A 13,778-nucleotide genomic window follows, 5' to 3' on the forward strand; every position below is an offset into this window, starting at 1 on the left:
AAAAAGATGAACATGTTATAATTTCCACCATGAAGGAGCTAGACAGAGACTAGTGGGTTACTGCCTTCAGAACTACAAGCAAGTCAGGCCTTGCAATGGATGCTCCACATCTGGCCAGAGACTTGTTTGTTCTGCTAATGGTTACTTAAACTGGATTGACCTTGTAAGCATTCATAGTGTGCCTGCCATGGGCCAGCATTTGTTTCAGGTCCTGTAGTAAAGTAGAGAGAATGGGTGGATAATCAAATGGGGGACATAAAACAGTAAACCACAAAGATTAAGTCAACAATCCTGGAGATGAGCTACACTAAGTTAGAACTCAGGAACAACTCTCTGAAGAGACCATGAGCTAAAGTGAGACTAGATGCAGATTTGATGAGGTATAGGAGGGGCTAGGATTCAGAGATGAGAAAGGACAGAATGGGATACAGTCCCCAAGAACTCAGGTCTAGAACCAAAACCACTTTCAAGGAAGATAGGGATCTGTCCAGGTAGGCACGATTTGCCTACATAGGTGGGAGTCTGTCCAGGTAGGTAAGAGTCAGCCCAGGTAGACAGAGGTCTGCCCAAGTAGGAATGACCTACCCAGGCAGGCAGCACTCTCCCAGGGTGTGAGGGAAGACCCTGATGTGTGGAACACTTACTGAGCACAAGCAGAGAAGAGTTCCTTGCAGGGTCTCTGCAGGAGCTTCGTCTCTATCTGGGAGACCAGGTCCTGGCCAACTTGGGCGATGAAGACTGGGGACTGGAAGAAGGAAAGGATTGTTGTCAGTGAGGAAGAAGGAACAGGGTGGCTGGAGCTGCCCCATAGATGCAGGGTCAAAGACAAGCCAGATGCCAGGTGATGGTAGAAAGATGTAGATACCTGTGCCAGCATTTGGCCACCTGCCCTCTGTCTGCCCTTACTAAACACACACACACACACACACACACACACACACACACACACACAACTGGTCTAGGATGCATGGACAGTGTTTAGTTTGACAGGGAGATTACTAGAATGGATGGCAGTGAATGAACCCACATTCAGTGTGAGATTTCTAGCCATATGACTTCATGGAGGTCACCTGGCATCTCAGAGTCTCGTTCCCCAGCTTCACTCATCCCCTCTCTGCCATTCACCCTTGCCAGCTGCTCCTAGGACTTGACTCACCAGCTGGACTTCAAGTGAGATTTTAATAAATTACAGGAAAATTTTTAGAAAACTTCAAGGAGTGAATGTGAATTATGAATGGCTTGCTTTCTCTCCCAGCTACAGAGATGTAGTTATAGGGTTGGACACATGCTAAGGTCCATTAGGCAGTGATCTTCTGTTCCTTATAGTTTAAAGTGCTGAAAACCATTCCTTCTTTCCTAGACCTGCCTCTGTGTGGGTTCATCCCCCTTGGGGACTCCTTACTCAGCAGGCTGGAGAGGCCTTAGCCCTGGTGGAGGTGGCCTGTGGTATGGCTACAAAGCCATTTTCACCAAGCTCCAGCTAGAGCACATTTTCCACCATGAGCTGTTTTAGGTGGTGGCAGTTCTCTCTGCCTTCTGTGAACCCTGCCTGGTCCATTCCTGTCTGTCCTCTTCCCATTCTCTGCTCTAAGAACCTACAACTGTGTCCTGCAGAGAAGATGTTTACTCTCCTACTGGAGCCAGGGGCCTGTGCTACTTTTAACCTCTGACCTTGCCATCCTGTGGCTCCATCTCTTTCTTTAGAAGGAGAGAGGGGTGCTCCAGAGATGATGAAGGATCTTTTGAACTTTGAGAATTCATGAATTTTTAAAAGTTTCTCCCTTAGAAGTAGATAAATTTGGTTGGAGAATTCTGCAGTTTAGTCTCTTCAGAGCCAGTAACTGAAGGCAATGAAACAGGAGGACAAGCCATTAGCAGTAGGCAAATTCTGCCTCAAGAGAAAGAGAGCTGGCTGGTAGGCCACCTGGATTGGGCGGGGGCGGGGGGGGGGGGCTCTCTGCCTGGCAGATGGCTGCTCACTGTCTCCATACAAATGACGTGCCATAAGGTGACACCCTACCAGAAAAGTCCCAGTGACCCTTGATTATACAAAATGAACTAAAACCAGAACTTGATGGCCTTCAAATTTTCTTAGCCCCTGACTTTTCTTTATTAATGAATGAAATTTACTTATAGATCTAACATTGGAAAGCAATAAAAACAGTCTATAACAATGTTTTAAAAACACTAAAACCCAATCCTGGTCAATAATGAATGGAACACCTGACACACATTACTATATTTAATCTACATTGTGGCTCTATGAGATAGGGACTACTAAGTCATCCACCTTACAGAAGATGAAAGTTCAGAAAGGTTAAGTACTTTTCCCAAGATCATCCAGCCAAGAATTGGCAGAGAAGAAATTTGAACCCAGGTTGGATTACTTTTGGCTATGATCTGACTGGAAGTAATGGTCATCTGGCCCCCTCCTCTACATGCTAGTATAGGGAGCAAGACACTGTAAGGTCTGCCAGCAGCCTATAAGTTCACAGGAAGAAAAGACCAAAATGGGCTGGAGCCATCTGGAAAAGACTTTTGGGAAGATGAAGTCAGATCAAAACAGTGCCTAGCCTGAAGCCTACGTCACCTTTACCTGTAGGTGAGGGTAACCAACGAGGTTTTCTTCTCAGGGACAACAGGACTGCCATGACTCTAGTGGTAACCCATCTGTGCACATGGCATCAGGCAATTCTCATACTTGGGGCTGGCTGCAGGACAGATAGCCACAGAATAGACAGATAATAATGTCTTGGCTTAATAACTATGGGTTTAAATTTAGCTTCTGGTTCAACAAAAAGAGATTAAGTGATTCAAACCAAAACCTCTTTCTAGTGAATCCAGGGAGTAAGTTTTGTCAAGAAGGGCCAGGTTTAGACTGGAAACCTGAGCCTGCCAGGTCAGTGCACCACTCTCCTGGGGACCTTCCTGCTGTGCTCCTCACTGTCGTTTCTGCCCTGTCCATTACTCTCCCTGAGGCTTCCTCTTCTCATTCTTGGGGATCTTAGCAGCTCCCAAAGTCTGGGTTTACCAAAACATACCTCTCCAGGCAGAAAAAAAAAATTCATGTAAGAGTTTTCTTAGGCACTGTCATGCACAGAAAAACCCTCCATGCCATTCTGAAGCAGGGCAGGCCCCTGACAATGGTTAGCCTTGTCCCTTCATTTCTGTCTAGGCCTCTTTCCTCCCTTTTGTCCTTTGGATTATCACCTCATTGATATCTACTCAGTGACCCTAAGCTTCAACATGCCAACTAGGTACACAGTCACTGAAAAGCTCAAGTGTGGCAGTAGTGGCCAATCATGGTTGATGTAGGTACCACAGCCTTTGGAATGTGTGGAGCAGATAGTTGAAGTAATGGTATGATGGATGGAAGAGTTGGGGAATCCTGAAGCTGTGTAGGTAAAGCAATGGATCTGAAGTAAGTGCATGCTTGGTTGGGGATGGCTTGGAGGCTGAGTGTATGTGGAAAATTGCAACCGATCCCAGTGTCCTGGGAACAGCACTGTGCAATGTGTGACCCTCCAGAGTCCTGCCTATGTTGTAACAGAGCCTTCAGTGCTTAACTTGTAACAGAAATAAGCCTGGGAATTTGGGGGACTGAGGCAGACTGAGGAAGGCAGAAAGGGGCATGGGTTTGCCCTAGGACAAGGCCACCAGCTGGAACTTTACTCAGCACTCAAACTAGGAGCATGTGTAGATCACCCCCACACCCAAGGCCTCTGCTGATGTTTACACACTCAACGTTGGAGAGATGGACACAAACCCAAGGGCAGCTTAGTAGCCCAGTCCCAGCTCAGCCTTTGCCAATTCAGCCAACGCCATTAATCTACAGTTGGTCCACAAGGTGGCACTATTGAGCCCCTCCAGTACTGCTTCCCAATGAGAGGGAGAATGCCAGGACACACCACAGGGCCAGATTTCTGTCTTCAAGTGTGAGGAGGCCAGAGGGGCACACTTGAAACAGTTACCCTAGATCACTTTCACCAAAGTAGTATGGCCTTTACTGTAACAGTGAAAGAGAAGAATAACTGATCAATTTGGGAAGGGAACCTTGAGTGGTTTAAGGTAAGAGCTGGACCTCAAGGGAGATAGAGGATGTAGGGGATGAAGAGGGAGTGCATGGTGAAGGCCTGAGACTACATAGTAAGACCAGTCTAGAAGATGTAGACACAGAAAAAGAATAGTGGACAAGTATAAACTGCAGAGTCATGAGCCTGCAGAGGACATCCTTAAAGTGGAGCCACTGATGACCTCAATGGTGTCATCTGATCTTCTGGGCACTATCCCTAGAGACCCTGAGCAACAGAAAGAAGGAAAAGACTACATTTTTCACACCACAAAAGGCCCAAATATCTAGGACTCTCATAACCAAAGCTTTGTACCTGCATCAGAGCCTCTTGTTTCAAGAAGTTGAAGTGAAAAGGAAATCAGTTACATATGCAAGTGTTCTTAGATCTTCAGACTCCTCCACCCCTCATCTCTTCAGTGGTCATCAATAGTCCTCTGCACCCCCTCTGAGCCATCTTGGAAATACACACCCTACAAATGGGGTGAGACATTTAGAAAAAACCCTTGGAGGAGGATCCCTTGGTGCTTACTCTTCAATTCATCATGGCACAGATAAGAAAACTGAGAGAAAAGACCCCTAGTGTCCTGATGTTGCTTATGGTAGAGATAAGGGGCATCTGAATCAGCTGTGGACTTGAACCTCATAAGTTCTGGTCCAGTTCCATAGGAAAGACACAATTTTGACCTCATCAGGTCCACTCAAACCAGGTTGTCTGCATCTTACATACCTAGCCACCTTGGTCCTAGAGTCTCTCCATCTCTACCTCACCACTCTGTTTTCCAGAAGTCTCTCCCAGGAGGCCCCTCATAAATTCTTGCTAATTACTTGTCTCCTGGTTTGACATCATAGCCCTCAAAGCAGTTTTCCTATACACCACAATATCTATGATCCTTGCTGCCTTCAGGATCAAGTCATGAACTTTCTTAGAGCTGCCCCTCAAAGACCCTTCCAGACCTGCTTCCCTTTTCTGGCCTCTCTCCCAATGCCCTGGACATTTCCTGAGTGAGCTCTGGACTTCCAGCCACTGGGCCCTTGCTTGATCCCATGGACAGAACCCTTCTCACCCATCATGGTACCAATGATCCAAGAGAGGCTTCAGGACCCACAGCAAAAAAAAAAAAAAAAAAAAAAAAAAATTCCTCTTAGCAGCTAGGGCTTTCCACCTAACCCCACCTCCCAATGGTAACTGCCATGATCGTTGTCCTCATGGCAGTTGCATGATGAGTATCTCATTACTACATGCCAGGTATAGTGTGATTGTGTCTAACCCTCTCAAGGTAAGTTTTGTTATTGCCATCTCTAGTTTACAGATACAGAAACAGCTCAGAAGTTAAGTGATTTGCCTAAGGTCACACAGCTGAGGTTTAAAAGCTCCATCCCTAAATGAGGTAAAGGACACCAAGGTCCTTCCTAGGTAGCATGTAAAAATGTGACTGTGACCTTGAAGAGCAAGCCGTGCTAGGACACCCATGGATGTTGGAAAAGGAAGCATAGAATATTATGCATATTTTGATCAATGCTGCTTGCATGGTGCTGTCACATGTAGTGTGTGCATGTGCATGAACAGACATGCATGCAGACACACAATCTAATGTCCAACATATGTTTTGCTTCAACATACAGAAACATCCCCCTGAGGAGCTTAGTGCTCATTAGAAGTGGTTCTGCCAGTGGACAAAAGGTCAGCTGGGGAGACTGTCTGCTCTATCTCCAGACGCAAGTACTTAGGTCTTAATGATGTGTATATTTTCATATTTGGGCAGCTGACATTCCCCATGTAAACTATTTGCAATCTCCAGCTTTCTCAGGAAAAGTGAAGCAGCAGAGAGGTAAGATTCTGGGATAAAGGGGTACCCAGGGGTTCCCTTCTTTCTAAACAAGAGGATTGGCTTGTCCTTTGGGACACGAATGGAAACAGCTGTTTTGGGGGATCCTCATTTCTTCTTAGGGAGGGGAATAAGGAATGAACACTCCTACAGCTATACCCTGATGCCCCTAGACATGAGGGGGTTTGCATTAGCTAAGGGAAGCCTGGCTGCAGGAGTGGGGAAGGACTGAGAATCAGGCACCCAGTCAGGGTCAGAGGCAGTGGCTATGGGCATCAGGGGGGAAGGGCTGGTTTGACAGTTGTTGGTCCTAAGCAGAGAGCCCACCATGTGCTGGCCCTTCCTGTGAGTTTCCTATCCATTTGTACTACTGCTGCTTTTGGAGAGGACAATGTAAAGTGTAATTCATGGTTCCAAGGTCATGGGCATATGCTGAGACTTAAGAGAGCCGGGGAAAAACAGGTTGGTGTTTCACTCCAGTCTCCCAAAATGGAGTATTCCAAAAGTTTCATAAGAGTCTGAATATTCAAGAAATGGACTTGACACTTGATTCAGGTCTACCTAAGTTCCAAACCTGAAATCTCTCGACTCTACTTGCTGAAACAAATGGATGAGGTTCAGAATACAGAAGATATTCAACATGCTTGTTAAATAAAGGTATGCACACATATGTGCTAGGAGTCATTCAGTGATACAGTGCTTGCCTGGCACCTAGGTTCCAAGTATAACACCACATTTTTAAAAAAAAGAATCCCTCTTTGGACCCCAGAAGTATCTTCGTGGGGTCATCCAGTCTACTTCTGCTTTGATAACAAGCTGGGCCAATTTCCTTAGTCAGAACTAAATGGAAAGTCAGGGGGAATTTCAGGCAGATACTTGTGGCTGAAGGCCAGGGAGGACTGAGCAGATTTTGGGAAACATTTCTTGGGTCCAGGTGCTCTCCAGCCCAGTCCAGGTACCACCATGTCTATTATGGGTTCATCTGATGATATGAGGAGTCCTTGCCCACAGCTTTCTAATAATTTCCCCTTTCAGCAACTGGAAGATACCACCCTGTCACTGCTAGAATAGGAGACCTCGGTAGAAAGAGCAGGGAGTGGTAGGAACATATGATGGGGGCTTGTTCCAACCTGGACTCCTGGCTTAAAACTGCACATGCTGTCCAACTACAACCAGAAGACAAGGGGAAAGTTGGTGGACTGCAGCCCATGGAGAGCCATTTCCTTGCTTAGGGGCTAATTTATGGCCTGGCTGACAGAAGGAAATATGCCATTCTTTCACCTTTTTAATCAAAACCACAGGGCTGTATGTTAGAGCTGCTGCCACCTGCCCTCAAGTCCATCTGGGGCAGTTCCTCTCTGTCTTTGGTCAGGCAGGAGATACAATCTACAAACCCCAAATAAGAACAGATCAAAGGAGAGTAAAAGGTTTTGTTTTCTGGGTCACTAGGTAGAAATAAATCAGTACAACTCACAAGCAAAAGACCCCCCACACTGGGTCTAATACTGGTTGATATCCAGTAGTTCATGGCAGGAACATCCCTCTCCTCACTCAGGATCCCCAAGGTTAACCCAGCAGGTTAGCTGCAAGTCCTGAGCACCACCATGGTGTCTTAGTGGCTATCAGCCAGGCAGGGGAAGTCCAGAAAGGTAAGTTTCCTTCATCATGCCTCTGAAGATCTCTGGGAAAAACTTCATTGCTTGCCAAACAGGAGTCTCCAGTCAGGAGCAAAAGCACCTGCAGTAAAGTTTAAGCATGGAGATCTCTACTGGCTGCCCTGGGGGCTACAGAATACTCCAGATGGGGAGGGAAACTCAGTTTCAGTGGACAAGATTTCTACAAAAACACTTCCAGTAAACAGAGATGGCTCCAGGAATTTGATGATTTCTTGTTTCATTTTCAGTATTCACTTTTGTACATAATGTGCCTTTAAAAAAAAATAAAGATTTATTTATTTTGTTTTTTAAAGACGGAGTTTCTCTGTATAACCTTGGCTGTCATGGAACTTGCTCTGTAGACCAGGCTGGCCTCAAACTCACAGAGATCCACCTGCCTCTGTCTCCAAAGTGCTGGCATCACCACTGCCCAGCTAAGATTTATTTTTATTTTATGAGTATTTTACCTATAGTATGTATGTGCACTGTGTGCAGGCCTGGTACCTGTGGAGCAGGGGAGAGTTCTAGATGCCCTGGAACTGGAGTTACAGATAATAGTTGTAAGCTGCCATGTAGGTATTAGGAACCCAACCTAGGTCCTCCACAAAGGCAGTAAGTACTCTTAAACACTAAGCCATCTTTCTAGCCCCCATATGGTGCTCTTTTCCTTTCTTCCTTCCTTCTTCTCCTCTGAGGCAGGATTTTTTTCTTTAAGATTTATTTTAATGTGTATGAATATTTTGCCTGCTTGTATGTACATGCCTGGTGCCCTCATCATAAGAGTGCATCCAGATTCTCTGTAACTAGAATTAAGATGGTGTAAGCCACCATGTGGGTGCTGATAATCAAATGCTCATATTGGTTTAGTTATCTCTTTAGCTCCATGACGCAGGATCTTGCTTATAGCTCAGACTAACCTCAAACTAATGATGCTTCTACTGCCTCAGCCTCCAAAGTGCTAAGGTGTGAACCACCATTCCCAACTGCTATTCATTTTCTTAAATGAGCATATTTCCCACATTCTTTAAGCTTCAGCCCCCACAAAACCTGGACTTTCCCTTGCCTCCACTACAGAATGCTCATGCTCAATCTCACAGGCCCTTCTCCAGAGATCTGTCTAGGGCCTAGCTCATGTTTCAGCAGCCTTCAAGCCTCTAGGAAGATGTACCCAACCTACCATCTTTCTACTTCATGAAGATCTCAAAGACTCAGAGTCTGAGCTCTATAGAGTATCATGTGGTTAGGTGTTTGAGCAACTGAAAGGTAACACCCTGCTACTTTCCATCTGAAACTGGGCTACATTTTTCTCTAGTGAAGATTTTTTGTTTTGTTTGTTTTTGTTTTTTCAAGACAGGGTTTCTCTATGTAGCCTTGGCTGTTCTGGAACTCACTCTGTAGACCAGGCTGGCTTCAACAGAGATCTTCCCGCCTCTGTGATGGGATTAAAGGAATGTGCCACCATGTCTGCAACTCCAGTGAAGATTTTAATCCATGAGCAGTCGTGATTAATGAGGGGCAGCAATCTTCTAAGATGAAAGTAATTCAACCAGAACTCCCCACCACCATCAGAAATCATACCTGTGCCCAAGACCTACAGGTAGGGGTGGCACATAGGAAACACCCTGACTCTGGTTTGGAAGTAACAATATTTTATATGAGGACCACAATTCCACCACAATGCAGGCACATGGCCACCACTTTGTTAACTGACTCTCTGAGTGGTGACCTCTTGCACCTTTTGGATGGTGGCCCTAAGGACAGCTAAGGATTCTGTTAGGTCAAAAGCAAGCATAGGTAGAGGATATTGTGTGATCAGTCAGATGCTTCTCCAGCTTCTAGTGTCTGTGCTCTGGGAAGTCTTTGAAGAAAACTGAAGTCCTAGAAGAACTCATTTTCTCCTTAGGACAAAACTGATATATTTCTAGATAACTTTCAGAGGATAAGATAGCCTATAAGAACCCTAAGAGCAGGTGATGAACTGAAGGCAAGAAAGAGGCTGGAGCAAGTCCTACTGACTAGGCCACAGGGACCCAAGTTGTCCCTTTGGATCACCAAAGTAGAATCACAAAACCCTTGGGAAATAGCCATGGCTCTCAGAAAGAGAACACTCACTGGGCTCAACAGATCTAGACACACATTTTCTTGGCTTTTCAAGTGTCCTCACAGAAATCAGAATGAAAGATTCTTGAGCAATGGGAAGAGAGACAGAGAACATTTTAAACAGCATTGGAATTTAACCAGGGGCCCTGGGAACTGGACAGTTCTAATGAGAAGGAAAGGAAACCACAGTGACTCTGACCCAGACCTCGACCGTTTATGTCAGAAGCAAAAAAGGATAATTAACAAAATGCAGTGTGCCCAGACATGGAATGAGAGGCCAGCTGAGCTCTGTCAATTTGATAATACCCAGTTGTGACCTGTGAACCAAAGTGTGCAACCAGAGATGTTTACACAGGCTTTGCTCATGGGGCTTGCAGCCCGAGAGAAGTTGCTGGAGCAGAAGGGGTTCTTCCTTGTGGTTTGCATCCAGCCAACTTTGATCTGCATGAGTCAATGCCACCACATGCAGGTTCATGGCAATTGGCACTCTGGTCCCAAGGGGCTGAAGTGCAGAATGTTCCTGCAGCAGAGTCCCTTAGGCTTTGTGTGTGAGAGGTGAGGACACAGACAGCTGGCTTTCTGTCTTCTAGAATATTCACTGTCTTCCTGTTCCATAGCTTCCAGTCCAGTCTCCATCTGAAAGTGGGCTAGATTTTTTTCTAGTAAAGATTTTAATCTATGGATGTTAGAGATGAAGAAGGGACAGGAATCCCTACACCTATTAGATGTCATGTCTGTGCCCAAGGCCTATATGCTGTGGGGTGTTCTGTATGGCAAATGTGTTGCTAATTAGTCAATAAATAAAACACTGATTGGCCGTTGGCTAGGCAGGAAGTGTAGGCGGGACAAGGAGGAGAATAAAGCTGGGAAGTGGAAGGCTGAGTCAGAGAGACACTGCCAGCTGCCACGATGAGAAACAGCATGTGAAGATGCCGGTAAGCCACGAGCCACGTGGCAAGGTATAGATTAATAGAAATGGGTTAATTTAAGCTGTAAGAACAGTTAGCAAGAAGCCTGCCACGGCCATACAGTTTGTAAGCAAAATAAGTCTCTGTGTTTACTTGGTTGGGTTTGAAAGGCTGTGGGACTGGCAGGTGAGAGAGATTTGTCCTGACTGTGGGCCAGGCAGGAAAACTCTACCTACACCTATACATGGGGGTGGGAAGATGAGATATACAGGGAGTCAGCCAAGCACAAGTACTATTGGGATCAGTGCCCTACCCACCCAAGACAGCTGGGGCAAGGATGCCCAAGAAGCCTGTGACTAGTCTCTCACTGCAGATACCCAAAATGGAATTCTAGGCAGGAAACACACAGAGAAGAAAGGAGGTCAGAGGCAGAACTGACTCTATGGGCATCAAAGGGATGTCCAATTTTCTGACCTGAAAGTTCACAAGAAAGGAAAAGGGGACTAAGGGACTTGCTTCATTTTGCTGTGAGAAGCTTCAATGAAACAAGGCTGTAGACAAAGACAATTCTGTTTCCAGGGAAAATTGTTCAGGAGTCAGAGGTCTATCTGGATGAAGGACTTGTGCAGGAAGCCTTTGACAAGAGAAAATTATAATGATACACTGCAAGTGGAACACAAGTTCAATCAGCATGGACACGCTGCAGACAACAGCCCCACCCCACTCTGAGACTTGATCACTCTTAGTGCCTTGTCACTCCAGCTACACCCAGGAAACTGATTCAGGGGACAATTTTGTTGTTTGTTAAATTCTAAGAAGACTACACAATGGAGAGACCAGACTCTAGACTTAGGCAGAATAAGGCTACATCCCAGCATCATTCTAATTTGCTAGTCTTTTACTTTTACATGGCAAAACATAAACATGACACCTTAATCATTTTTAAGTGTACAGTTCAGTGGTGTTGAGTTCACTCTCTCAATCATCTTTTCCGAAATATTTTTGTCACCCTAAACAAATTGTATGCATTAAGTAGTTACCCCACACTTTTTCTACCAGACCCTGAAAAACCCGAATCTAATTTCTGTATGTTTGCCTATCCTGGGCTGGCCAGATGGTACAGCAGCTAAAGGCACCTGCTACCAAGCCTGCAAATTAAGTTCAATCCTAATCCTTGGGACCCATATGGTAAAAGTAGTTCCTACATGTATACTGTGGCGCGCGGACACGTGCGCGCGCACACACACACACACACACACACACACACACACACACACACATTTTTAAATCTGGCATCTTTCACTTAGCTCAAGGTTTTTAAACCTTCATACATGTTGTAGCATGTATCAGAACTTGGTGGAATTAAATATGCCACTGGATATATGTGCTGTATTTTGCCTATTCGTTCATATGTTGATGGACACGGTTTCTAGTCCAGTTATAAGTAATGCTGTCTGGACATTTGCAGACACATATTTGAGTCCCTGTTTACAGTTTCCCCTTCTTGATTATTACTAAACAATGTGGCCCAGGGTAAAATGGGGCCAACTGTTGTTTTTCTTTTAGCATTATAAGGAAGCTGGAGTGAGCTAAAAGCATAAAGTCCCATGTAGTGTACAGTAATTAATGCTTCTCTCTCCCACCTCCAACATGAAAACTTGCTTTTGGTAAGAGATAATATTCAACATGTAGATGTGGATGGTGCGGCCCCAGCTGCCTTCTCTAGTAAGCTCAGGCACTACATATGGCACAGCATTTAGATACTTACTGGCCCCATTAGAACAGCCTGAGAGGAATCTGGGGCCAGATGCAGGCCAGCTATGGTGGAAGGTGAAAACAAAGTCAAGCAGTGCACCTTTTGATGTTATCTATCCATGTTTCTAGCCCAGGGTCTTGCAAAGTTCTGCAAGGGTGATTCTAGTCTCCTCTTTCAAGCTCTGTGACCAGTCCTTCTCTGGGCTTCAGTTTATTCATGTAGGAAATAAACACTCTGGCTTAGCTCAGTAATTTTCAAACTAGGTTAAATGGAACCCTAACTATTCTTGCAGTCAGATCCTAGGGAGTGAGAAAGAAATGCAAAAGGGAAGCCTGGTTAACCACTGAAGATCTTCTTTGTCTGTCTGTACACTGGAAATCAGGAGGTGGAAATATTTTCATGACCCTGCTGAATAGGCCCTGAGATTCCCCTGGAGAAGTGTGACCCATACTAGGTGACCTATTTCCCTTCACTTCAGACAGCTATCATGAAGTATGAAGAAAATTTGGAATGTGAGGCTCCAGGCATGCAGTAGTTGCTCAATAAATATTAGCACCCCCCTTCTTTTGCCCCAGGGTACCTAGTTGAAACAAACATAGCTTTATGCCTTCTAACTTCCTCTCTGTTGCCCCCAAAATAGAAGAGGAAGAGGACTATGCTGCTTGAAGAACTCCAGTTGTCTGGAGTCTCATAACCCATGAAATGTCCAATCTCATCTGATGCTGGAAGCTAAATAGGACTTAGCCTGCTTGACACTTGGATAGAACATGACTTCAAAAGTCCTCAAGCTTTTTTTTTTCCCAATCCTTTTCTGCCCTCAAGTCTCCTCCCAGTACTGTGGCAAGAAGCTGAAAAGCCTAGCATATGGCTCCCCTACCCTTCCACCCCACCCTTTCACCTGGACAGACCCCTTATAAAGGCAAAGGTGGACTCTGAACTCATTACATTCATTGATAACAGGGTGAAGATCCATTCCTGTTGCTGGGAGAAAAGAAACAATAATCTCAGTGGAGGAGAAAAGCCAGGTTCAGGGCCAGTGTCTAGAGTCCAAGGTCTATAAAGGAGGATGGAGAGAGTACTTTTGTGGGAGTAATTTCCATGCCCTTTGTTGCCCTGAAGACCACAGATTGGCTAGATGGTGTGATAGCTAATCTTGAAGGTCAACTTGATTAGACTTAAGAAATCCATAGGAAAATCTACCTCTAGGTGTTTTTGTAAGTGCTTTCCAGGAACAGTTGGACCATGAGGGCTCTGACCTAAGGACTCATCAGTTGATGGACTCAGTATTTAAACAGACTACCTAGGAGATGGTGGAACTGTGGGAAGGAGGGCTTGGTTAGACAAAGTTGGATACTAGAAGTACCTTTTTGCAAGCTATAACTCTCCCTGGTGTAGCTGAAGTTTTCCTGTGTCCCACCCAGTCTGCAGCTGCTCTGACTCAAATAAACACAGAGGCTTATA

General features: G+C 45.3%; 1 protein-coding gene across 11 annotated transcripts in view; it reads right to left on the minus strand.

The window, feature by feature from the left end:
• Positions 1-13,778, minus strand: part of Grk5 (G protein-coupled receptor kinase 5) — a 221,444-nt gene that overhangs the window by 27,265 nt on the left and 180,401 nt on the right. For 9 of the 11 annotated variants that reach the window (XM_052714765.1, XM_052714761.1, XM_052714758.1 and 6 more), the window contains one exon: positions 645-745. The exons of 1 other annotated variant lie outside the window; for it this stretch is intronic. In XM_052714765.1, the coding sequence (XP_052570725.1) occupies positions 645-745 (101 nt within the window). Of the gene's footprint in view, positions 1-644; positions 746-4,385; positions 4,407-13,778 lie in introns of those variants that run through there. One more of the 11 variants, XM_052714766.1, reaches the window with a different exon arrangement.

Source organism: Peromyscus californicus, unplaced genomic scaffold, assembly GCF_007827085.1.
Source record: "Peromyscus californicus insignis strain IS unplaced genomic scaffold, ASM782708v3 Scaffold_4__1_contigs__length_199733344, whole genome shotgun sequence".
Taxonomy (NCBI): Eukaryota; Metazoa; Chordata; class Mammalia; order Rodentia; family Cricetidae; genus Peromyscus; species Peromyscus californicus.